Raw genomic sequence first — 25,874 nt, forward strand, 5'->3', positions numbered from 1 at the left:
AGAAGGGAATAAGGTAATAGTACTGCCAGACAAATAGCTGATGCTTATCAAATACTTATTAATTATACACACATAAGATGCAGATAACAACCATGAAGACTCGGTCACAATTCTGTGAACTAAGTATTAATAAATCTGAATTGGAGATCTCACCTATTTAGTCAATGTAACCCTTCCCGTTTTTGCTGAAGATACACGAGCCCTTTCGGGTTTTTGCACCAGGCTCTGCGCGATTCTGTTCCCACATTTAACACCCTGCAATCCGACTACTTTCAAGGGAGGCAGCCTGCTCCCGAAGTGTCCTGCGCGTTGTAGAATCTGCTCTCCGGCCCCACTCCGCGGCCGGGTGCTCAGGATGGCTTTGCCCCGGCAGGGACGGCGGAGACAGCAGCGCCACGGCCCCCCACATGCTTGTCCTCAACCGACTTCTGGGGCCGAGCCCGCTCCCCGCGGAAAGCTGAGAAGCCACCCCGGCAACACCGGGAGCGAGAAGAGGGCCGATCAAGGAGCCGCTACCGGCCAGCGTTACCTGACTTCCCCTGCCGTGACTGTCTCCATGGCGGAGCTGCCCCGCCCGCCCGCTGCAGGCGGTGGGGCCTTGGACGCTCCCCAGAGGGACGGGTAACAGTCGGGGGAGCGGGACGCCCCTCCCGTAACGGCCTCGCCTGACAAGTGTTGGAGGCCCCAGCGCGGCGCTCTGTCACCGGTAAAGCCAGGGGCGGTGACAGGTCGGGCCCAGCCGGGTGAGCGGCTCCGCCCCTCGTGTCGCTCTCGCCGGCCCACGACGGCCGCGTTCCCCCGCGGGGAGCGGAAGAGGCGCGGCCAGCGCGGCGGTGGCCTCCGTGCGGCGGGATGGCGGCGGTGCCGCGTTCCGTGGGGTGTCGGCGGCCCGGGGCAGTCCTGCTGCGGCTACTGGGAGTGTTGCTGCTGGTGGGCGCAGCGGGTGCCGGGCAGCGTTCCAAATGGCGGCTCCCAGTGCTTACGGTGAGTACGGGGAGCGCGCAGGGTGCTGACTGGGTGCGCGGGAGGGCTGCGGCCTGTCTCCGCCGCTGTTCTGCGGTCCGGGCCGCGCCTGTGCGGAGCCTGACCGCACCCGGGGCTGGTGCGAGAGCGCTGGGTGGCGACGCACGTAGTGCCCCGCTGCCGGGGCCCTCTGCCAGGCTTAAGCTCCAGTTGGCGGGTCCGTGGTGACGACAGGGAAGGGAAGACTTCTGCTGGAACCAGTTCGATGGTCAGCGGAGGGAACGCGGTCCTTTTGAGGTCCATAGGGAGAGAGGTGGCGTTCCTGGCTGGGGCTCGGCCTCGGTGGGGCCTGTGCGAGGAGGGGGCGCCCCGCACCCGCCGTGCGGCCGGACCGGCGGGCCCCGCCGTTGGTCTGCCCTGTGGCCTGGCATCGGGCCCCCGAAACCGTGAACCGAGAGAGATGTGGGTCTCTGTGTAGGGGAAGGGATTTCCAGCACGTCTGTTATACCGTCTATGTTTGAAGTTGTGTCAAGGAAAACCTGTTTTGCCTCACGTTAAACCTGCCTTTATCAGGCTATGAAATGGAATAATGTATCCTTGCTCTTCATGAGGCTCTCGAGCTTCACGAATGAAAGTAAAGGATTACGGTGAATAGTGCTATTGATTCTTGGATTTTTTTTTCTCTGTTTGTGTTGAATAGTCCAGACCTTCTAATCACTAACAACATGCAAAGCATTTCAGCAAATGTGAAATTGATTCAGTTTTGCAGAACAAAAAGCCCCAAGTCTTACAAATCAGCTTAAGAGCAGGTTGAAGGGGTGGTGAAGCATGACTGGAAAATCCAGTAAGGCTGGCTTCTGGTTTGGCATGCACCTGCATTGCTGTATTGACTTAAAACTCAGAATGGAAGATACTTAAGCTCAGTACCCACTAACATCTCTTCTTTTTTGTACCTTTACAGGGGAAGAAGTTTAACTTTGGGAAGATTCTCTTCAGCAACACAACAATTTTCCTGAGATGTAAGTGGTTACAAGGGATTAACTTGCTCTCTGCTGTTTGACATCTTGGTCTGCTTTAAAATTTGGGACGCAAGACACTGAAGTGTTTAACTGTAGCACTGGATGAAAACTGTTTGATATGGTTGGGTGTGTTAACAGCCTTGAAGCTTCCCAATTGTTATCTATTAGGCTGTAGCAGAATTTAATGGTTCTATGCAGGCCCTCTGTGAAGAGGGCAAGATGGGCAGTGGGAGCACCACTTCATTTCAGATAGTAGGTATTCAGGCATGGGTTGTGCTGAGCTGTACTGTGAGGTGTGCTTTCCCTGTTTAAGATACACTGAATTCTTCTAGCTGAGAGATCAGGTCCCTGCTGGGATGGGGCTGTTTGTGTTATAGAATGACTGATGCCAGTGTGCAGGAGGCACTACTTTTTGAGGCTGTGTTGCTCTTCACCTGGGTGTTTCTGGGAGTGTTAAGGGAGTATTGTTGCGCTCTATAGCATCAGAGCTCTTCTGAGACCTGCTCTTTCCTCCTGATCAGTTGTGTGTGTGCTACAGAGCAAACATGTTTGTAGCCTTCTCATTTTTTCTTTTTGTTTATTGCTCATTGCTGATCTGATCAGAGTTTGGGTTATGGAGGTTACTGATCAAAGTAGAGTTTCTGTAAAGTGCCCTCTTAGTACTGAATGTGAGGACAGCATTTAGATGGCAAGGAGATGATATAGGTGACTTCTGGAAGTGACTAGGTGATGTAGAAAGGCTTGAATCTTCCCCGTGCACTCAGCACTTTGAGAGGTTGTGAGCACCAGTTCTTACGGCAGGGGTAGGGCAAAGCTGTTTGATCTCCTGCTGATAATTGTTATACAGGTGCAGTGAATGCCCTTCTGCCCTTGTGTCCAATGAGGAACTAAAAATCACTTTAGATATAATTAATGAGGCTACTGTTAGAGTAATTATTAGTGAAGGTCTATTGTGTCAGGGTTAAGGATTTTCCCCTTGTCAAGTGTAGCTCAAACATTGAGTTTTGTATTCAGCAGCAGGACGTTTGTAAGTGTGCAGCTACAGGGTCAAAATGTAGATGTCTGATGCTTGGGGAAAAGGAGGAGGAGTTTGAAAGGGCGTTTGGAGGTTTGGTAGGTATTAGGCTTTCTTCCGTAAAATGAAAAAAAAAACCCTATCACATTTGTACAAGTACACTAAGATGTGGGTTACTGCAGTGATGTGTGTGGTAAGTCTATAATCATGAGGACTACAGCTGAAATAACCAAGAGAAGGAAGGAACTAAGGCGCAGAGAGAAGAACGTTTGTTACAAGACAAGTTTGTGGTATATCTGTCAGTAAGAATGTGATCCCCTGGCTCCTGATGTGGACTTCAGCTACACTATGCTGCCAGGCTTTAAACAGGCAGTAAGCCTTAAAATTCTTTAGTGAAGACACCTGTTTTACATACCAGTGTGATTAAAAGATTTACATGAATTTAGATAATCTCTAAAAGCGGAAGGAACAAAGGCTAGGAACTTAATTGCAATTTCTTAGTCTAGATGATACTTAAACTGCATCAGGTAATAAGGAAGCTTCAGCTTTGCATATTGTGTCTGTGTGGAAACTTGCCTCTTTTGTTTGCTGTCTGTTGCCACTTCCATCTGTTCTTTGGTGTGTGTCTGGATGATGTGGCCATTCTAGCCAAGCATGATTGCTCATGGGTTCATGTTTTTGGTGAGCACCTGCATCTCATCTGCCACCTCTTCCTTTTTCATTGCCTGTCTTGATTTTTCTTTTTTTTTTTTTGTGTGTGGTGTGTATTGGTGTCTGATGCTTTCTGCTTCTGACTGTGAGGACTGCCACTGGTGTTTAGTATTCAATAATGAATTTATTTTTATCTACTACTTTTCTTAAGTGCCATTCTAGAAGGCATCTGGTTTCCTATTTAGGACCATGGTAGAAATTCTTCTCTCTGTAAATGAATACAAAGGCTGCATTTGTGTTGAGTGTTGCTGGTTTTGTTGGAAAGCTAAGGAATTTAGACTTCCATGTTGTTGGATTCAGTAAATACTGTGGATGCCTTTTCTGTCTTTTGGAGTACTTAATTTTCAAGGTTGCTATAGTTTTGATGTTTGCAGATACTGGCCAGTCACAGCCTGTTTTACCTTTACTTGGTGTTATTGATGAACATAGATTTTTCAGTCATCTTGCTTGCTTTTAATAGGGAAAAAGGTATTTAAAAGGTATTTTTTAATCCCTCCCATATTTTTGGAGACTTTTTTGAGGTGTTCTCCTTTGATTAATTTTATCAGAAGAGTCTTTGTCTCCCAAGAATTTGCATCTACCTGTGTCACTGCAGTGCTTGTGTTGCCTCTTGGTTTCTTTATTGTGCCCTCTGCAACATCCAGGGCTATGTGGAGAATGTATGCCTTGTTTTCATGCTTACTACAAGGCATCATAAGGAAACTCTTCAGTGATTGCATTCCAGCCTTTTTTGTTATTATTCTTGGGTTTACAGACTCATGTGAAGTTTTAGCTCTGCATAAACTTGCTTTAGTGGTCATGTTTTGTGATTAATCAGTTAAGGCTCCATGGCAAGGTCTTTTTTAAGTTGCGTTTTTTACTTGCACTGGTCAATATGGAAACATTGATTAAAAGCTCCCTACACATGTAAGACACACCAGTAACTTCAGAAAGTGCTGTCACCTAGAAGAGGCTGAGCTGAAAATTAAAATCACTGAACAGAAGTAGTTCTAGCTCAAACCAGGACAATGTGTAACAAATATGTGGGGATCTAATCTAAGATAAATGTGTAAAGGTGTGGGGACTCCTAAGCCACTGGAAACATATTGTCAACTTGAAATGAGTTTTGGCTGTTGACTGGCAAAATCTGAACCATGTCTCTTCCAAGGCCGAATAATAACTGCTCGTTTGTTGTTTGGTTTTTTTCTTTTTTTTCTTCTTGAGTGAAGCTTACCCTCTTGATATCAAACTCTCTTTATTAGGCTTTAGTTTTAGAACGAGTTTTGAAACACAAAAATCCATCTTTTCTGAGTTGGGGGGAGGGGGAAATCTCGTTTTGTGCATTTTCTCTAATAAATCAAAGTAGAAAGTTTTCTTATTGCTCTTTTTAGGGAGCATTGCAGCTTTAACAACTAATGTGTAGATGGCTTGTTTCTCTTTCAGGAGTGTGGGAAGGTAGATGTTGACTTGCAGAAATATTTATTTTCTTGCTGATGGTATTGGTATACTTAAATTACCTGTGCAAATTGCTCACATATTTGGAAAGGGAAATCCTTTGGTGTATTATTGCTGAAACATCCCTGATTGTCTTGAGAACAAAAAGTTTCCAAATGAACTCCAGCTCTTTAGTAGAATTTTGTAAGGCTGTAGTGGAAGCCTGTTTTCCCTGTGCTGCTTTCTTTTTACTGAATAGCAATGGATTGCTTGAGCAAATATTTTTCTATTGTTTTGCTTTCAGTTTTGTGTTTAAAAGAAATTTAATGATGGTAGTTTGGCACAGAATGGGAGGAAAAGCATGGCAGGTAGGGGTTGCCTTACATGTTCTTATCTGTTGTGTTGGTTTTTTTTTTTTTTTTTTTGTGGTTTGTGTGTTTTTTTTTTTTTTTCAGTTGAAGGAGATGAAAAAGCTTGTGATCCCTCCCAGGGTTTCAACGTTACTTGGTACTTAAGATACTCAGACTGCTACAATGAGGTCTTCAACTTTGGGGTAAGAATTATATGGGAAAACAGGGGTTATGATTTTTAGGGGTAAGCAGATCTGAGGGTGAGAGGATTTGAGATGTTTCACTTGTATCCTCATTGATCTTTGGGCTTAAGAGACACGCTCATCTATTAGAAGATAATACGGTTTTGATCATTGTATGGGATGGAAATGAATTCGTCACAGCTTGCTGGAATTACTGAGTTTCCTGGGTTTTGGGTAAGGTGGAAGTGTTTGTCAGGATCCTTCTAAACCCAGAAACTTAAATAAATGCATCAACTCTTAAAACTGAAGAGTGGGAATTTATAGTAGATGAAATCAGCATCTACAACAATGCTTAATGACAGAAGAAATTGACTATTTTCACATTTAGTCTAAATGTTTTTTTGTGGATGCACATTGCAAGAATTAGCAATTTTTACAATGTATAGTGTTCCTATGAAGTGTGGTAGAGCACAAATGTAGCCTAAACCCTGTAGCACCATTGTTATGTTTACTTAATATTCACAGTGACAGTTGTAACTACTAACCCAACACAGTACTGGGGTCATTAATCTTTGATGTAATAATGTAGAGGTTGTGTAGATGGAAGGTTATGCTGGCTGCTGCACCTCTAAAGCAGGAACAGTGGATTTCTTTCTGTCTGTCTCAAAGCTTGGATAGGTGCTTTTTGCTGGTTCTCATTTTTACAGTCTTCTGTGGTCTTCATGGCCTTTATCCCAGTAAATGCAGAGGGAAGTTACGGAGCTTTCTAGGTCTTGCAGCTGCCTACTAAGATATATTTGATATATTAGATGTTAATCTAAGTTCTGTTTTATGCTTGGCAGGATGAACAGGCAGAGTACTATTTTGGGGCTACTTCTGAAGAGCATCCGGGTTGGTCAGGATATTACGCCACGTCTTCTCTTCTCTTTCCAAATTGCTCTGAGCTCTTCAGGCCTCAGGTATGGGCTGAAACTCCAGTTTGTTCTGATCTCTAATAAAATAGACTGCAATGTTGTAGTTCCTGTTAGATGCACTGGCATCCTGTGTAAGTATCTAGGCTGGGAGGTACCTGTTTTTATCTGTTTATGGCAACCAAACTGCAATGATTATTTCTTAGTTCTGCTTTACTTTTGGCTTGCTGTTCAATACATGGCCCACTTCGGAGGAGCAGGGTGGTACCAACTCAACAAACCACCGTAAAGTTCAGTGTTTCTTTGTTTTTGATTCTGTATTCTGAATTTGTTTCACTTAGAGAAGGCTACTGCTAGCTGACTAGAACTGTGAATCTCTGGCAGCAGAGTGAAGTTCCCACTAACTTGGGTGGATAAAGGATTGGCATTTTTTGGTCAGATCACGTTCATCTATAATAATAGAAAGAGTGTTGAGAAATGGGTTTCTTAAGCACTGATAGCAGGTTAAAAAAAATTAAGTAGTGTTACAACATGTTTACATGTTTGAAAAAAATCAAACGGAAGAGAGGAGATGATGCAAAATAGACAGCTGGCATAGAGCCCATCACCACATGAAGCTGTGTGGTCATACCAGGGACAGTCTCAGTATAGTGGTGTGCTTACTTAAGAATTCAAGGCAAATGGTGTAATGTTGCATCTGTATTCAGCCAGGCTTTGGACAGAGAATACTGGGAAATGTCTCATAACTATTGAACCTACTGTTGTAAAGTTTTGTTTCTGTTGTGTTTTTTTTGTTTTTAAAAGAAACAACGCATGCCTAAAGGCAACTTGAAAAGGGTTTTTAATAATCTGTTTGCATGCCTCTGTTTTGATATATGACAGTTGCTAGGAAATTCTTTTAAAAAATGTAATCTGTATGCTGCCTGTATTTTATGTTTAATAATATGAGAAGTGTCAGTTCTACTTTTGCTTGGTTTTGTAGATGTTGTGGGTTTAGCTGTGTAATGTGAACTTGGGTATTTTTACCAGATGTTCAGGTTAGTGAGACTGGGTTTTTACAAGTCTTCAAGTGGATTTTCTCCTAACTTCTTTGAAAAGTTTACAAAAGATTGTCCCCTCAGCTGTTAATTTCTGAAGTTTCACAGAAATGTCTCCTCTGGATTGTTCAGCTCTTCTGGTATAGCACTTTCACTAGGTGTCAAGTCACTGTAGTTTGGGAGAGTTGGCAAAATCTGTATCACTAATAGGCACCCACTCATCTAGGGACTTTCTTTGCATAGACTAAGGAAGAAATCTCTAAATCATGTTTCAGTCTGTGTAGACTTCATCTAGTAAGGGAGATACCCAACAGATTTGTACTTTGAAAATTAAAGTGGCTTTGCTTCTATCATGTCTGTGCGTCCAGTTCTAAAAATAGAGAACTGTTCTCTGAAGGGAGGAAAAGCAACATTCAAATGACAAAATATTAGTCTAAGTATTCAAACTCCCTCAACAAATGGACAGTTGTTTGATTTAGAAAATGACAATTCTCTGATAAAACTGTTCAGGGAATCCTTGCTTATAATTGAGTTTACTGGAAACTGTTCTGGTAGTGTCATGGTAGTGTAAAATGCCTGTAAAAGCTGTACCTTTCTTATGTCTTGCAGACATTCTATAAAGAATTTGTGCATCCAGAGCCTCTCTCACCTGAGAAGCAAGAGGTAAATTTTGTTAATTTTTTTTTTCCTCTTCTAATGGAAGAGATAGTTGTGGCATATTGATTTGTAATTTTTTCTGGTTTTCTTTAAGGGCTTAAAAGATAAGAAGGAGAATGGAGGAAATCACACAGTGATGGCAGATAAAACTGTATGTATATTTAAACATTACTTGAAATCCAGCAGTTCTAATTTGTGGAGTTTATTTGTTGTGGTAGTTTGATATTTTTTTTATTTTTTTTCTCCCCCTGTGTTTTTCTGTTTGTTTTTTTTCCTGTGTTTTAGTTTGTTTTTATTTGTTGTTGTTTTGCTTGGTTTTTAATTAAAGTATCTTTGTATGATAAGCTACTGTAGCATTTACAGGGATGGTACAGTTTTGACACATGGATGATTTCTTTTTAGCTTGAAACTAGGTAGCACTGTGTGGTAAAAAAGAGTAACTGCTTCTGTGTGTCAAATAAAGAACTTACACCACTCAAACTCATGGTATAAATGAAAAGAGAATTCTTTATTCATAGTAATTGAAGTAATGATTGATGTGATCTGTTTTAAGTCATCACTAGTACTTAGATTATATTTGGTTTCATCTTTAACTTGGCAGTCTTTTGATACATTGTACCTAACCAGTTGAGTGATTACTTCTGATTTGCAAATATATTAGTGTTTTTGTTACATTATGGTCAGGTCTTAACCAGGAACAATTGTCAAATTAACTTAAAATTGAATATCCTGGATGCCAACAAAGAAAATGTATTTAGCTTCTTGTATAGTTAAAGGGCCACTTAACCTTAAAGCTAAACCATAAATAGCTTTGTGTGCAACTATGAAATAAGGAATAAGCGTAGCACGTGACGGAGAGACTTAAAAGGAAAAATGGTGTATATTTTCTTTGAAATTTACTATGTTTTTAACTAAGTCTTTTAAATTCAGTCAATGTCAGCATAAAATCTTTCCATTTTTGTACATAGAATTCTGTTGGGTTTAAGTCCTGTAGTCAGAAGGTTTCTTAAAAGAAACACCTGCTCTTAGTACTGAAATTCCCATTACAAAGACAGTCTTTGTGGTAATTCTGCAATAGTCATATGAGTGGTATACATGCAGATAGTCTTAGTTTTAATCTTCAAGCTCTCGGTAAATGTTGCAGTTTCTGAGATGGCCAGAACTACTTCTGTTGGGGAGTTAACAGTTTTGTATATTGGAACTGGGAGTTGTTCGGTTGGTTGTTTTTTTTTTTTTTGGTTTTTTTTAAATCATGCAAGTACTTATCTGAACAAGCTTCCTCTGTTAGTTCATTTGTAGGGTTTGAGTCTTCTGGGTGTGAGAGCTGTTGCAGGGACAACAGTAATTTCCACAGGAGATGACTACTACTTTTTAGCTACCTCCTCTATCTTAGAGTGTAAAATTTAGCCTTCACCAGGGAGCTCAGTTATATGCAGATAAGCTGTTGCCAAACAATTGATTTCAGGAGAAAAGGAGTATCTCTGTGATGGTCGTAATGTTTCTAGACTGAAAACAAGGAACAGAATGCTTTGCTGAATTCTTTGTAGTTTTTGCAGTATCTTTGAGATGTCTTTTGCAGTAATCCAGTATTAAATTTGCAAATAATCCCTGATCACCTACCAGGTCTTTGGGGGTTCTTCTGGAATCAAACAACTAAATTTCAAGTATTATGTCTAGTAAGTAGATTTGAAATTTACATAGCAAATATTCATTAATATGTTTTAGATCTAAGAAGAGAACTTCATTTTAACATGGAATACATCAGCCATGTACGAGTCTACCGTTGCCTTTTTAGTGTCTTCTTGGCTATGCACTGTCTATATATGTAGACGTTTTATTTTCAGGCACTGAATGCTGTTATGAAAACTTGGCGAGATGGGCCATATATATTTATTGTGCAAATTGGAATTTCAACTGCAAAGGATTCTACTACCAGAGTTAAAAGAACAGAGAGAACGCCACCTTCCTCATACCAAAATAAGCCCTTTACAAGTAAGATCACTGTTTATGCACTAAGCTAAAATTACAATGCCAGTTTTTATGTATACCAGACTGAGCAAATTCTATGCACTTTAAATTTTGTAAGTATTTCAGGGTTCAATTTCATAAGACACTCTTTTCTACTTCACATAGATGTAAGCATTGCCTACTACTGCTCTTTATTATCATAAGGAAGTATGCAATTGTTAGTGTTTAGAAGATTCTAAAGCTGTTAGTATGTCAGTTTAATAGTGGAAGTAAAGAATTCCAAGCAGTTCAGTTTTGAGGCTTGGTATTGTTTCAGAAGTGCCCAGACTATCACAGGGATTTATATTACTAAGCTTCAATCATGTAGAATAATACAAAGATCTCAGCATACCTGCATTAGCAGGGGGGCTGGACTGGACGGTCTCAAGGGGTCCATTCCAACCTGTACCATTTCATGATTCTATTACCATAATTGTCACCTTTAAATTATAGTATAGTGTATCTAATACTGTAATGATAACCTATCCAAACTTTAAAGAAGTTTCTGAACTGTCCTGTTACACACGAATCGCCAGCACAAATGACTTCAAATGCTGCTGTGAGTTACTTGGTAATGGAGCATGTAATTTTAATTGCGTGCTTTTAGCTGAGTGTGTAATGAGTCCTAACTTTCTTTGATCAAAGTGCACATTAAAAGCTATGTGAAGATTTGGAATTTCTTCCCCCTCAAGTTAAAATCAGTTTAGTACTTTATCCTGGTTTCTTCCTTTTGGTTCTTCTTCCTTTTGGTTACTGTATTTTATTTTTTTTTTGACAGTGACAGTTGAACTGAAGGGGCCGTATGAGTACCTCTTACTTGCAGACTATCCTCTGATGATTGTAAGTAAAACAGCTTTTCTTTGACCTGTAAAGTCAATTGATTTGAATTTCAGTTAAATGTTCTCCTTTCATGTTTCAGGAAACCAGCCAGTGTCTCAGCAAAAAATAATTTAGTAGAGAGAGAGCGTGTGTGGGGGTTGCCATTTTTTTCTGTTGTTTTGTGGGGGGTTTTTGTACCAAACACAGTGTCAGGCAAACAGACATAGATTTCATATTTTCGCATTTGCCACTATTGTCTTTCTCTGGATTGTTTGACTGAATTCCTGTCAATTTGCAGTTCCAGAAGTTAGAGTATCATTAGCTCTAAACGGACCAGTTTACAGAGGCTGTTTTTCTCCTTAGTTCCTATCTTAGAAAATTTGCTGTTCTATACTTGTTGTTCACAGCTACCCTTTCATTTGTCACTGCTTTCTTTGTTCTTTTACAGCTTAATCTTCCTTCTTCCACCAGCTGTCTTATACCCCCCAAGGAGGTCCTTAATACTGCCTAACAGTGAAAGCATAACTGAACTACAAAGGGCTAATCCCATTCTTTTTCAGAGGAGGTGTTGACTTGGTTGCTAGTTACCTCTGTTGAGGAGGCTAGGAAAATAAAGGAACTTAAATATTTATAGAGAGTAGATAGACTTTAGCTGGGGATCAATATCAAGGTTTCTAGCCTGACTTCATTGGCAAGGGTGGCCTGCAAATGGGAGAGCCTAATGGTATTTTAGAAACACCTTTTCCTTCCTGCATAAGTAAAAAGCCTCCAGCAGCTCTATTGACATGCAATTCAGTAGTGTGAATACCCCTATGTGGCAGGTCTAGCAAAAGGCTTGTCTAAATGTTTCTGAATGTGAACTAGCATGCCTAGATCCTAGCAATTTGAACTGTGTGAATTAGTCAGACATGAAAATCTGTAAGGATCAGTAAGCTGTTCTCCTAAGGAAACCATTTTCAGTTTGAAAGTGTCAGTGAATTGTGCAGTTAATTTCAGTATTTGCTTTGTTTAAAAGAAATCTGCTTTCTGCAAGAGGAGTCTGCTTGATTATTTCTGCCCTATACTTTGGCTGAGTACTTCATGCTGTTCATTTAATGTCTCGTTTTCTTCTTAACCCTCTTAATCTCAGTGTCCTTTTTCAAAGACTTAACCTGCTCTCACATGGTGCTGTCATTTAGAAAATTCACCACTGAGTAGCATTCTGAAGCTTGTTGTTTCCTTAGGAGACAGTGAAAGTTTTTCTGAAGCAAGTGACTGAGAAAAAGATTAATCATAAAATGCTTGCATTTAAATGAAATTCTGGGTTACTTTTTCAGTTCCAGATTTTTGGCTGACCTAAAGCTTGGTCAAAAATTGAGTTTGGTGAAAATTAACTTTTGAGAGAAGTTGTCAAATTATTTCACTACAACCATCATTTCTATCTCTTCTGTGGAATGATCATAAAATGGTTTTGGTTGGAAGGGACCTCCATTGGTCATCTAATCCAACCCCCTGCAATGAGCAGGGACATCCTCCATTAGATCAGGTTGCCCAGAGCTCCATATAGCCTGACCTTGAACATCTCCAAGGATGGGGCCTCAACTATGTCCCTGGGCAATCTGTTGCAATGTTCCACTACCCTCATGGTAAAGAACTTCCTCCTGAAGTCCAGCCTAAATTTACTCTCCTCTAATTTAAAACCATTGCCCCTTGTCCTATTGGCCATTGTAAACAGTCTCTTTCCAGCCTTCTTGTAGGCCTCCCTCAGGTACTGGAAGGCCGCTTCTGGAATGATGTATAAAGGTGACTTCAATCTGCATTTGCAGAGTACTATAAATGTGCAGTGACTTTACTGATAGAAAGATGTGTGAGAAGGGGCAGGGTTTCTAGTACTTGATGATTTTCATGGGCTTTTATCTGAGTTTTTGGAAGCTAGTTGCTATCTTGTTTAGGAAAATTGCTTGTGAATAAATTGGCAGACTGTTCTTCAAGAGAGAAATTGTTCAGAAATTCAATTACTGATTCCCTTTGTTGGCAGTGAGAAATCAAACTGTCACTGTGAAAGAATCCAGAGAAGACAAATGAAGCAATGCTTGTTCCTAGCCACTTAATTTATATAAAAGCTTCAAAAGTTGCTATGATCAGGTAGAAAATAGAGCTGTCTTACAGCTGCGGAACAGAAACAAGGAGATGATTTTCTGGGTCTGATGTTTCTCTTCCCTACTTCTTTTTGTGCAATAGTTTTTCATGGTGATGTGCATTGTGTATGTATTCTTCGGAGTTCTATGGCTTGCGTGGTCAGCGTGTTACTGGCGAGATCTCCTGAGGATCCAGTTCTGGATTGGTGCTGTTATCTTCCTGGGAATGCTGGAGAAAGCAGTTTTCTATGCAGAGTTCCAGAACATCCGCTACACGGGGGAATCTGGTAGGTAGCAATTGCAGGTTACTGTTTAATTGGTGGGGCAGAGCACCAGTGGCTTGTGCTAAATTGGGATGACAGAGGCGTATTAAGTATATGATTACTTGACTGTTGTTTCAAAACAAAGAACAGGCAATCAGAGTTTCTGTGGTTATGGTTTTTATTTTTGGTATATTGTGAGTGTAATGATCTGTACTCTTCTAAAGCTAAAATGCTGTTGGTTACTCTGACTGCTGAATGCAGTGTCTTAAAGATGTAGGATTGCTAGATTCTGGAGACTTTATTGTAGTGCTGGCTTGGAGTTTGAAATAGGGGTTCCTAGGTGTAATTGATTTCTGACAATTGGTATTGGCCATAGAAAGAGACTTTGAAACTCTTTGTTCAACGTGACTGCATTGCAGATGACTTTTGGTATTCAGCCCTTAGCTGGATAATCCATTTTAAGCAATTCTCTTCACCTAATACTCTGGGACTTTGGTTTTGAGTTTTTAGGACAGATGCATACAAAGGAAACTCTGCAAGTAAAACTTCATTATGGCTTTAATTTGCTACACCCGTGATACAGAAGGTTTTGGTAGTTGACTTGTTTGTAAGATTATCCGGGCTGATCTTATAGATGAATGTTTTATGGATCATTTACTCCTCACTTGCTGTGGATTAGAATTTTTCAGTAGCTGCTTTTTTTTTTCACTAAGCGAGCTATCGTCTTCTGAGAGCTTACTCCCGATGAAGCTAATAAAAAGACTACTTTAAGAGCCTACTTTCTGAAAATAATGTCTGATTTTGTGCTACACTTGCATGCAGTGGTTAATAACACAGAAATTGTATTTTAATAATTTACCTTCCTCTTCTTTGCTCTTGGTAGTTCAAGGAGCAGTAATACTGGCAGAACTGCTTTCTGCTGTGAAGCGATCGTTGGCTCGAACTCTGGTCATCATAGTCAGTCTGGGATATGGGATAGTCAAGTGAGTAATCCCGTTACAGGTTTATTGTGTTCCATTAAAAGGCTTTTCACTTGGTTTTTAATAACTTAGAGCAGCATTCAACTCTGTGTTCTTTGCTGCTTCAAAGGTAGGTGCTTTAGTTAAATGCTGTAAAGGTCTAGTCTTCTTCACTAGTCAACAGACACACAATTCCATATGGTGATTGCTCTTTCCATCCCCTTCTGTGACTTACTGTTGGGTAGGTTTCTGAGTCTGCCTTGCTTCCAGGCAAGGAGCTTCTAGGAATGGGTGTAGTCAAGACTGATAGTGGAAGGGATCTGCTTTAGGAGGCTTCTGCTGCCAGGCTGGCTGCTCATCTGTGTCTGTCCCCAGCTGTATTCAATATAAAAAACAACATGCTGCATATAAGCTTCTAGCAAGTGTGGAGTGCTGGGATAACTACTCAAGAGGAGGTGGGCTGAGACTTCTTGAACTGGGTTTAAAACACTAATCAGGTTAACTGGGAAACAAGACTGTTAACAATCTCTTTCTTAGTCACATCATACCATAAGATAAAATGAATAGTAAGCTTCAAGCACCACAATAAAATAATTTCTGGATATAGAAGTGATTTATCATGACAAATTTTTATTTGCATGCTTCTTACCTTATGTTAGACTCAAACTGATATGACTTCACTTTGTTTTTCTCAATATAAATTTCACTTTTCTTTCCTACAGGCCTCGTCTTGGAGTTACTCTTCACAAAGTAGTTATGGCTGGGGCCCTTTACTTATTATTTTCTGGCATGGAAGGTGTTCTTAGAGTCACAGGGGTCAGTGATTGCTTTTTTTTTTTTTTGTCATATGCCACAAATGCTACTGGCTTAATTTACTCTTATGCTAAGGGAGAATCCCAATGCTGTGCTGAAAGAAGGGAACACAGACAATTAAATGTTTAAATTCTGAGACTGGATGTAGATTATGGATAATTGCTTGAAGTTTGATGTTTTCTTTATCAGGATGTAATTATGTGTATTTTGAAATAATTCTAATAGTTTTCTAATTAGTCAGGTTTCAGGCACTATATTCTGGACCTTTTTGTCTAATAGTTTGGGTTAGTTAGGGCTGGTTGCAGCACAAAGGTACAACTTGGGTTACCTGGCCACGAGTCTTAAAAAAAACCAACCAAACACAAAAAATCTGAACAATCAAATTCTGGAGGCTCTACCTGGTAGAAGAGCATGTGAGTGGTGCTGTTTTCTTGCTTCACTAAGTGGCGCATCTTGGGGATATAGTTTTCTGTTGTTCTGTTGTGTTATTTTGGTATCAAGCCTTTAACATATCATATATTTGGTGCTTTTTCAGTTTTTCTATGACACTGTGGCTCTGATAGCAAACTTGGCCCTGTCCATGATTGATGCCTGTATTATTTTGTGGATATCCTTTCATAAACTGCAGAATGTTACAAATCTAGAGCTTATTATTTCTCTCCTATGCTTAAAAGGAATAAAAGGTGATTTGCTTGTTTTGATGGGACTTTGATGTAGACATAAAGGCAATTTTTTGCTGCTTTGAGTCAAACTCATGGTTGTCAGTGGAACATTTGTTCTGTCCATGAGTATTTTAAGAAATTTATTTACTACATCTCTGACATGCTGATTTTTGGTTTTCTGTAAAGGAAGTGGCCAGAGCCCTTCATCACAGCAATTACCTCAGCACAGATTCCTTTTGAGGGTGCTAGATTGACTTAGTCTGATAAGCTACTTCTCGTCTTGCTGATGGAGAACTGACAGTGTGGTACAGTCAGTTCCTCTCTGTGCCTTGGACTGAAGTCTTGTTTCAAGCTCTCTGCTTCTGTAGTAAAACTCAGAAGCACTGTGGTGTAGTATTTGTTTTTTCTCATTAAATAGTCTGACCCTCCGCTTGCTTCTTCTGTACCTTGTTTCCTTTTCAGTTTGTTCTTACTGGCTCTCTCTTTGTCTCCAGGCCCAGAATGATCTTGCCTCCTTGGCTTTTATTCCCCTGGCTTTCCTAGATACTGCCCTGTGCTGGTGGATATCCTTCAGTATTTAACTTGGTGGGGGTGTGTTTTCTTTCAAATTTGTTTTTTTTTCGGGGGGGGGAGTCTTTTTGTTCTGTTTTTTAAAAATCAGCTTCCTGTGTGTGTTCTTTTTACTTCTGTTAAAAGTTATAGAAGCTCTGAAACTGAGTGTTCAGGTAAGCTTCTGTAACAGTCAGTGCAAGGAAAACTAGGTAACCAGTAGATACCTGTGTTAGAGCAGCTCTTGAACATGGACAGTGAAGTCTGTCTGTTAACCAGTCTCTGATTGCTGAAGTATGAAATTAATCGGCTGTAGTGTAGCACTGTAATGGTACCATGGTGGTAGCCTTTGGAGAACAGACTTAGTTTATGTTTTGGGGAGAACATTGCTTAGCAATATTAAACCTAAAATTCTTCCTGTAAAACTTGACTCACCTTGAAGGTGACAAAATGAGGCTTCTTGATGTCTTGACATACAGTATCCAAACAGCTATAATCTTCTTGTGTAACTTCAGCAACTGCTATCAAATTCTGAACTCCAAGCCATGTAGAGAAAAATCCCTATGAAGTGTTTTTAGTGAAGATCAATCACAGGACTTTTAAAAATGTAAATAGTTTGCTGTCCAGCCATGACAACCCCAATTCTTTCCTAGCATGATGTCTTTCCTAAGCACTTGTCTTGTTGCTGTGGAAATAAAGTTGTAGGCGAAAGGCTGAAGGCATTTGTATGCACTAATTGGATTTTAACATGCTTCTAGTTCAGACTTGATTTTTTCCATTTGTCAGATGCTTTTCTGGAGGAATGGGCCATAGTCCATAACAGAGGCTTGAATACTATCTTTGTGTGACAAGACTTCTAGGTATAGATGACTAAATAACAAGGAAGGGGTGGATCCTGCTCTTTGGTACCTTTGCCATAGGATGAATTTTTCTTCTTCTGAGTCTGGTCTACCTTTTTGGAGGGCTAAGTGTGTGGGTGGGAGAGCTGTTGATCTTAAGATCTGTGTCTTTCTAAGTCTGTGACCAGCTTGCCCCATCAGAGGCTTTCCTTGACTTTCCATACATATTCATCAGCTTAACTCAAACTATGAAACTGCTGAAACTTCGAAGGAATGTTGTGAAACTCTCTTTGTATCGACACTTCACCAACACACTCATCTTGGCGGTAGCAGGTAAGCAGAAAATGACAACGATCAAATAACAACACTTGCCATTCCCATATCTATTTCGGTTTGATCACTATGCAGGTTTTTGAGTTTGACCCTAAATGCAATCAAAATAATTAGTGGTTCTAACATTGGACTAGGTCTGTGGAAAGTGTTGATATTTCAGAGGCAGTGGATTATTAGTCTTGATGCTAATAAGATCATTATTTCTGTGCAGCTCATCTAACAAAGCACTTTCATCCCTCTGAGAGCTGCCAGGAACAGCAGCTGTTAACTTTCACAGAGGTAGTTTTTTGCCAAAATCTCAGTGTCACTGTGTGCTGTGGGATTTTTGGGATGTGACTCCTGGTAAACAGTATTCTTAGTATTGTAATATAATGCCCTTTGTGTTCTGGAATAGTACAGGTTCAGATTCTATTCTATTTGTAATAGTGATCAGTTGAACTTCCAGACTAAATCTGGAAGTGCTATCCATGTAATGACCAGAAAGCTCCTCATGTATTTGGAAATGCTATCCACGTAATGACCAGAAAACTGCTACGGACTCTGCTTTTTTGCCTAAATAAAAAAAGCACATTCTTTTTAATCTATAGCTTTTATTAATTCCTTTCAGCATCTGGTTCTCAGTTGTCATAGAACACCTTAGTGGGGGGAAGTCTCATCTTCTAAAACACTGGTGAGAGCATAGTCTGAGCTTTTGAGCTCAGATCTATGGGTCAAGATCTAATGTTTAGGCAATCAGACAGATTGGAGGGTTCAGTTAGTTCAAGGCAGGCTTCATTTGCCAGCTCATAATGAAACCATTTTTTGGAGGCTAGATGAATGTAATATGAGAGTAGTGAATAGGACTGAGGAGTTGGTTAAATACTTGATTTATGCTTTGTCTCACTGAAGTTCCAAGAGCAAAATGTATTGCTCTGTGCCTATATTACTGTATAAGGTCAGTGAGATAAATCCATGTCATTGTTTTCTAACACTAATTAATTGGATTCCAAAAATTCACTCTTTAGATCATTGCCCTTTGCTTGGGAAGCACAGTCCTGTCAGTAGTATATCTGGATTAGCATATGTTGTTGCAGTAAGCAGCTTGTTTGTGTTAATGTTGCAGCATCCATTGTATTTATCATCTGGACCACCATGAAGTTCAGGCTGGTGGATTGTCAGTCGGTGAGTTTATGTTGAATGCTTTCTGCAGTTACTGCCTCTTCGTAAATTTACACTTGGCAGTGTAAGAGGTGAGATTGGGCATTCTGGAACAGATTTTTCTGTGGATTATGTCTGGAGTAATACACCATATGCTAAAATTCTCACTGTGGGTAATAAGCCACTTTGTCAGATGCCTGTAATTCCCTCTTGCAAAGAGCCAAGGACATGGAGTCTCATTCTTCACAACTTTTTTTCTTTGTGCTGCTCTTTTCCTTGACAGGACTGGCAGGAGCTATGGGTGGATGATGCCATCTGGCGTTTATTGTTCTCAATGATTCTTTTTGTCATCATGATTCTGTGGAGACCATCTGCTAACAACCAAAGGTACAGCTTTTCTTACCTCTTTCTAAAAACACTGGGTTTTGGGGGATGGTTGCTTGTCCAAAGAGTTCTGGTGGGTGATTTTTAGTATCCTTATGAATCAGGGCACGGCAACTAAGTAGTGTGTGTAGGGGCTTACGGAAAAGTAACTGTGTGGAGGTCACATAGATAAAATTCAGTCTGTGCATGGTGATGAACTTAGAAAAAAATTACTTAAACTTTTGATTATGTAGTTAAGCACGGGTCTGAAAAACAATGAACTAAACAGAATAATCAGGTTGTGAGTGTTGGGGTAATGAATCTCTTGGGTGGCAATGGATATTATTTTAAGATAGCTTTCATTCTTTCCCTCCTAAAGGTTTGCTTTCTCACCACTCTCTGAAGAGGATGATGATGATGAGCAGAAAGAGCCAATGTTAAAGGAAAGCTTTGGTAACAGCAACATTTTACTCCTTTACCCCCACCCTGATTTTGGTGTTGAACACATACTTCCCTGATGGTGGTGGGGTTTCTTGTCCTCTAACACAAAGTTCATTGGGCTACATGATCTTTCAAAGTCCTTTCCAACCTCTGACATTCTGTGATTAATGCTGTTAAGTGCAGAGTCAGTGCCTCCTTGTTGCTGTTGATTCATATGGTTGTAGAGGAAACATTGGCTTTCTGTTTAGTGTTTACGTTCCCTGTTTAATCCTGGGCTTATCAGATGACAACACACTGTTACTGTTGTGATTGCTTTACTGTGCCCACTGGACTTGGTTTTATTAAATATGTTAAGTCAGGTTTGGATCCAGTCATGATGAGAAGGATCTCTTGGATATTGTTTGTAGGAAGAGGTTTTGTTTGCAGTTCTTTAAAGTCCTGTTTAAGGATTTTTATTTGTTACCTGTTTTCTGAACTCTGCAGCCTTTTTAATTTTCAGTATAAGGGCCTAGTCCAGTGTATACCCCTCCTACACTATAAAACCCTCTCTTCCCTCCCATCTCCCTTTTGTGTCTAGTGTAATGCTGCTGTTTGAGGTGTGTAAAAGATAGGGTGACATACTCACTGCTGCTGCTTGTCCACAAACCAATTCTGCTGGGCAATAGTTTGGGACCTGAAGAAGAGTGTGTAATCTGTTGGGTGCATTTGCCAAATCAGCTGTATTTGGCTGTCTGACAGACTGGGAGATGCATATTGCCTCTCACCTTTTAAGTCAATTAAGTGGCTGGTCAGCAGCCAGGAGGTAAACCAAATCTTTGGGAATTGTGTATATCTCAAAATGGTTGAGGTTGGAAAGGACCTGTGGAGGTCATTGTGTCCAAACTCCCTGCTCAAGCAGGGTCACCTAGAACAGGTTGTCCAGAACTGTGTCCAGATGACTTTGGAATATCTCCAAGGATGGAGATTCCACAGCCTCTCTAAGCAACTGTGTTCTATGCTGCTCGTGTTTGCCTTAACTAAAAGGACTAGAAATTGATGTTTTCCAGGTAAAATTTCACAGTGTGGAAAAACTAGGTGTTTCACCTGGCAGGAAAAATACTATGAGCTTTTCAAATTGAAAGCACTGTCTTAATCATTAACGTCTCTGTCTTGCTCCTTCTCTTTGGATTTGATGAAGTATTCTGAGCAAACATTCAACACTTTCACTTATAGGTGATGAACAATTATAGTTCAGTTACCTCTGTCTTTTTTTTGTTGTTCTTTTGTCTTCAGAGGGAATGAAAATGAGGAGTACAAAGCAAGAACCAAATGGGAATGCAAAAGCAAACAAAGTTGTGAGTATACCCTCCCTACCTCGAAGGATATAGATCCATCTCTCTTTGGTTGCCCCCAGTGGTAGCTCACAAATACACAAAGTGTTCAGCCTCTAAATGGGGGTTTCTTGATTTGCTTCTGAGTGTCAGTGATTCTGAAAGAAGGTAAATGCAGGGTTTTAAATTAATTTCCTGTAAGTGCAGTGGAATCTTTAGAATTTAGTCTGTCCCTCAGGAAAGTTGCCCAATCCAGGACAGATAGAAGTACATAATACTGTATTATGATCAGGAATAATACATTATTTTCATAAATTTGTCAGGCTGAGAGGAGGCTGAGCCATGTTTTAAATAAATTGTCTTCTAATTTTGGAGATTTGTGCTTCATTATTTGAATGAGGTGATGTGTATATTATGTAGCTGCCTAAATAGTTTGGGTGGAACATTTTTAATATACCTGCTTTTTTTTTTATGTGGATTTAAAGCAGAGGTGGTTTCACGTTCAGCTAGGAGGTAGAAAAATGTGTCTCATTCTTTTCATGGAATTCATGCATAAATTCAAAGGTGGAAAGAACCTGTAGGAATTAATGATAACAGTAATATTTTTGGTGTTAACATGTTTTTTCTCAAAGGTTCATTGCAAGTGTAGAGTGCTTATCTGAGGATAGTGTGAAAATCCAACTTTTCTATACTGGGGATGAGGGAGGATGAGAAAGGGTCAGTTCTCCAACTTGAGATGTGTCTGTGTTGTGAATCAGGGAATGTTCATCAGAGAGAAATGAGAAAACGGCAATACAGTTTAACTAATCTTTGCAAAATCCAGCTTCTGCTTTTTATAATAATTTTTCATCTATAACATCATATAAAGATGGTGTTCTTTTGTGGGAGACTAAACTAGATTGTATAAATAATCAAAATGCCCTGCTTTTCCTTGTCACTGTAAGAGTGTTACAGAGTTGACAGGAAGTTGTAGGTGGGGTTTTGGTTTTTTGTGTGGGGTTTTTTTTTTTTTTCCTTGAAGTGTTTTCTGCAATCTAGAAATTAAGTTGAAAGTGAGGGTTGTTTTGGTTTTGTTTGTTTGTTTGTTTTTTAACTGACATTATAAATACATTGCATTTTGTCAAGTGGTCTGAGAAGAAAAAGACTTGCATGTAACAGCGTTTTGGGAAAAACTGACTTTTGTTTTCCCTTTTTTTAACTTGTAGCAGGAGGATGACTTGAAGTGGGTAGAGGAAAATGTCCCTTCGTCGGTGACAGATGTGTAAGTATTTCTATAGCCACAGTAAATTCAGGTTTCTAGCACACAGGAGCACAAATACATTACAATGCTGTGCTTATGTGAGCAGATGCTGAGTTCAGCCTGGAATTAGCCTCTGACTTCTTAGTGTGCTTCCACTTGGCTTTACACAGTCTGCCAGACTCACAGTTTGTGCCACTTGAACACAAGCTGATTACAGAACACTGTCTCAGCCTGTGAAACCACAGACTGATTTGTAAGCCACTGAATCATGTCATTTATTTGGAACGTCTGTTGGAGTTGTTTTTGTTCTGGCAATGTACTGAGCCATGTAAGCAGTTTGTATCTGTTCTCCTTTTACATCCTGAAAGTGTCAGTATCTGTGTCAATTTTTTTGTAGCAAAACAAAAGCTCCCAGATTAATTATGTTTACAAATCTGATCTGGTAATTTTGGCAGAGGCTCTGGATTTAAATATAAAACTCTTCTTCAAGTTAGTTGAAGATAAAAAAAAAAAATCAATTGAAGCTTCAAGAGGATGAAAAATTGCATTTTCTCAGTTGACTTTTTTCCCCAGATCTAGTACCTATTTTTTGAAGAATGGTAGGATTCTGTAACAAGGACTAGACTGGTGTAAGCTAGGAAAGGGTGCTTTGAGGTAGTCTGCTGCAGGGTTTTCTGTTCTTGAAAGTATGATCAGGGTTGTGAAGAGATGATATCTCGATAGATGGGAGATCTATTGTAGGTGAGAAGGCTATAGTACCAGTTTAACTTGTTTGATTTCTGGGATGTGTTTTTACAATATAGTCCCATATTGTAATGTCTTCAGTGTAGTTCAGCAGTGTTCACATATGAATGATGTGGCTTATTTCATGGCAACCTGGAAGTTGTTCAATTGATAATAAGCTTAGAAAAAATGAAATGAATTTTAAAACTGTGAAGGTCATTGAGGATCCTTCTTGGGCTCTTCATCTTTTGTGTGTCTTTAATTGAAGTCTTAACTTCATTACTGTTCTCCTGTGCCCTAAAAAGCTTAAGGTGCAGTCTAAGGCTGAAAATGGTTGTCAATAATACAATCTCTAGTAGGTGTTCTAATTCTCTCTCCTTTTTTTTTTTTTTTCCCTCTTCTCTCTGCAGTGCTCTTCCAGCTCTTCTGGATTCAGATGAGGTCAGTAAACAAATCTTCATTTCGAATTAGGCTTCTGACATGCCAAAGGAGTCATGAGTCAGCTGTTAAGGACTGAGTTTATTATATCTGGAATTTCTGATCTCGCCAGTGCAGCAGTAGAGTATTACAAGGGAGGGATTGATAGTGGGGACAATCATGGTACAACTTCTTGGAATACAGGCCTGTATTCTAAAAGAAGTGATCTATCTCCTGTGTAAGTTGGACTGCTGACTTAAAGCACACTCAAGCATTTTTGTTGTGAATGTTCAAAGCATACCACTTTCTGATTAACATTTGTTTTCCAGGAAAGAATGATTACACACTTCGAAAGGTCCAAAATGGAGTGAAGGAGTAGCTTTTTGCTATTGGAAGTGGAGACACCTCTCAAAGTTGCTTGGTGGAGCAAGCGCATCTACTGATTTGTTTCGTGATCTCAGCCTTGGAAGTTTGATGCTTTGTTGTCATGAGGGCGTCTTGCTGTGGAAGAAGTTCACAAGGACATTATAAACCTTTTGGATATTTGAATATACGAAGTTGCTGCAAGTTTGGATTTTTAAGCAATTTAAATGTGTACTATTCCAGCACCTTCTGTAACTTTTCAAATATTTAATCTGTGAAACTAAAATTCCTAATGTCTGCTTGAGAAGTTTATATTTCCATATTACAGTTGACACCTAGAGGTGAACTGCCTGTACCTTTTTGGGAGGAGGGTGGGGACAGCAAAATAAGCACTGAAGAAACCGCAGACCCGTTTCCTGCTAGATTATGGCTTATTGCTGTTCTGTGGTGTGTGTCCATCATCAATGAGGATTTTTTGAGAGAAGCTCCCATTAATGAAGAAAATGAAGGTGCCAGAAAGGAAATATTTGGAAAAGTTACAGTGATATGAGTTTTTAACAAAATCAAGTGCAATTTTATTCATAACACTGTGTAAGAAAGATTTTTCTATTTTAAATGCCATTGACCTATAGGTAACAGTTGCATAGAGCTAACACTTGCTGTTGTGGCACATCTCATTGCCGGCAATGTGGTGGATGCCTGGAAAAAAGGATTTGCACCTACCTTCCATGTGTTGCATGATGTATTTAAAAAAAAAAAAAAAAAAAAAGCCAACCCCAAATATTGCCAACCCCACTCCTGCAGTACTCCACAAGTGCTTGACTACTCATATTAAGTAGGTATTAACTAGAGGTTTCACCAGAACTCTTCTTCCTGCACATGTAACATCTCCCACACTTCTAGGAGAAGATTGCATTGCTTTCCAGATGGTGCAAGCACTGCTTACCTTACTTATAAGTGGGTTTAATGGGAGACCGCAGTGCTGGGATAGTTCTGTTCCCAGCATCTGTTTAGAATTGCCTCCTATGTAAGTAATTGGATTATGGGCTTTCCTGTCCCTATTGGTCCCAGTGGCCAAGAGCTGCTCTGAGATCACTGTGTTTAGTCAAAGTTGCAGATTTCTACTCTATATAATTGCTTTTGGTTTCTCCTTTTCAAATGAAAAAGAGCTTTTGGACAGTTGTGTTTTTATTCTGTGCTTGGCTGTAGAGGCTTCACTTGCAATAACTTACACATGGAAATCCACTGTGAACTGTATGACAAAAGCTCTGATTTGGGTTCATAACCATCACAACTGATAATTTTACCAGGCAAGTAGCAGCACAGCTGGACTGCTAGGGAGCTGCTGTGGCTGCTGCTGGAATGGCATAGGGAGTCAGCTACCTTTTCTGACTCTTCACTCAGAGCTGTGTCAGCAGAAGTCAACATGTACCTGTACTTCATTTGTTCCACTGTAAGGTCTGGTAGCTTAGCTTGACTTCATCTGTATCAGTGACTTATGCTGAAATGTGGCACTTTACAGTAGAGTAGCTGAGGCACAAGTGCGTAGTGTCTTCTGTTAACCATGTCATGGGGGCAGCAAACTCTCGGCAGATGGGCAGAGAAAAAAAGCTGTGACTATGACATGTCAGTCTGCCTCTGAAAGAGTTGCTGGAGCTCTTCTGTCATTCCCTTTAGACTACAGGTGGACTCTCTTACTGGAATACACTTCTATGCTTAATTGAGGTAAATGAAAAAAACAAAAAGCATTACCTCTGTGTCCTTTTGAGGAGAGGAAATTTTGTGAAATAAGGCTACACAAAATTCACTATTTAATGCCTTTTCTTTTTTTAAGTCTTACTGTTTAGAGCTGTTTGGTTTGTTTGTTTGGTTTTTTTTTGAGATAAATAGGGGAATATGTTCTTTACTGGAAGCACAAAAGAAGTTTGTATGTACTATTTAATAAAAGCTAGGCAAAGAGTAGAAAGGCTTACATTGTGTCCTTCCACTTTTTTACTGCCTATTCTCTCACTTGAGGAAGTGTTAAATGTCTTCAGAAAGCTCCCTCACTTCTCTTTAACTCTTGTTGCATGAGATTTACAATGCAGTTGTTGCCAAAAGCTTTTTTCTCAGTAAGCTTGACAATAGAGTGAAGTCTGTCATTTGAAAAGTTGACCTAGATAGGGCAAATCAAATTTGTGAACAGAAGTGAAAAATCTCAAGTTTCCCTAATTGCATTTATAGTTTTTATAATAATTCAAAGACTAAAACAAGTGAAGTAG

At 39.9% G+C, this 25,874-nt stretch overlaps 1 protein-coding gene across 1 annotated transcript; it reads left to right on the plus strand.

The window, feature by feature from the left end:
- Positions 1 to 852: 852 nt before the first annotated feature.
- Positions 853 to 24,342, plus strand: TMEM87A (transmembrane protein 87A). The gene is made up of 20 exons (XM_054380673.1): positions 853 to 984; positions 1,925 to 1,982; positions 5,577 to 5,674; positions 6,496 to 6,612; positions 8,211 to 8,264; positions 8,353 to 8,409; positions 10,103 to 10,250; positions 11,044 to 11,105; positions 13,305 to 13,488; positions 14,348 to 14,447; positions 15,146 to 15,239; positions 15,772 to 15,843; positions 17,511 to 17,619; positions 18,722 to 18,780; positions 19,040 to 19,143; positions 19,499 to 19,572; positions 20,833 to 20,894; positions 22,076 to 22,131; positions 23,244 to 23,274; positions 23,580 to 24,342. Exons 1-20 carry the CDS (start codon positions 853 to 855, stop codon positions 23,619 to 23,621), a joined length of 1,713 nt encoding a protein of 570 aa, XP_054236648.1. The 3' UTR covers positions 23,622 to 24,342.
- Positions 24,343 to 25,874: the final 1,532 nt, after the last annotated feature.

This window comes from Indicator indicator, chromosome 4 (assembly GCF_027791375.1).
Source record: "Indicator indicator isolate 239-I01 chromosome 4, UM_Iind_1.1, whole genome shotgun sequence".
Taxonomy (NCBI): Eukaryota; Metazoa; Chordata; class Aves; order Piciformes; family Indicatoridae; genus Indicator; species Indicator indicator.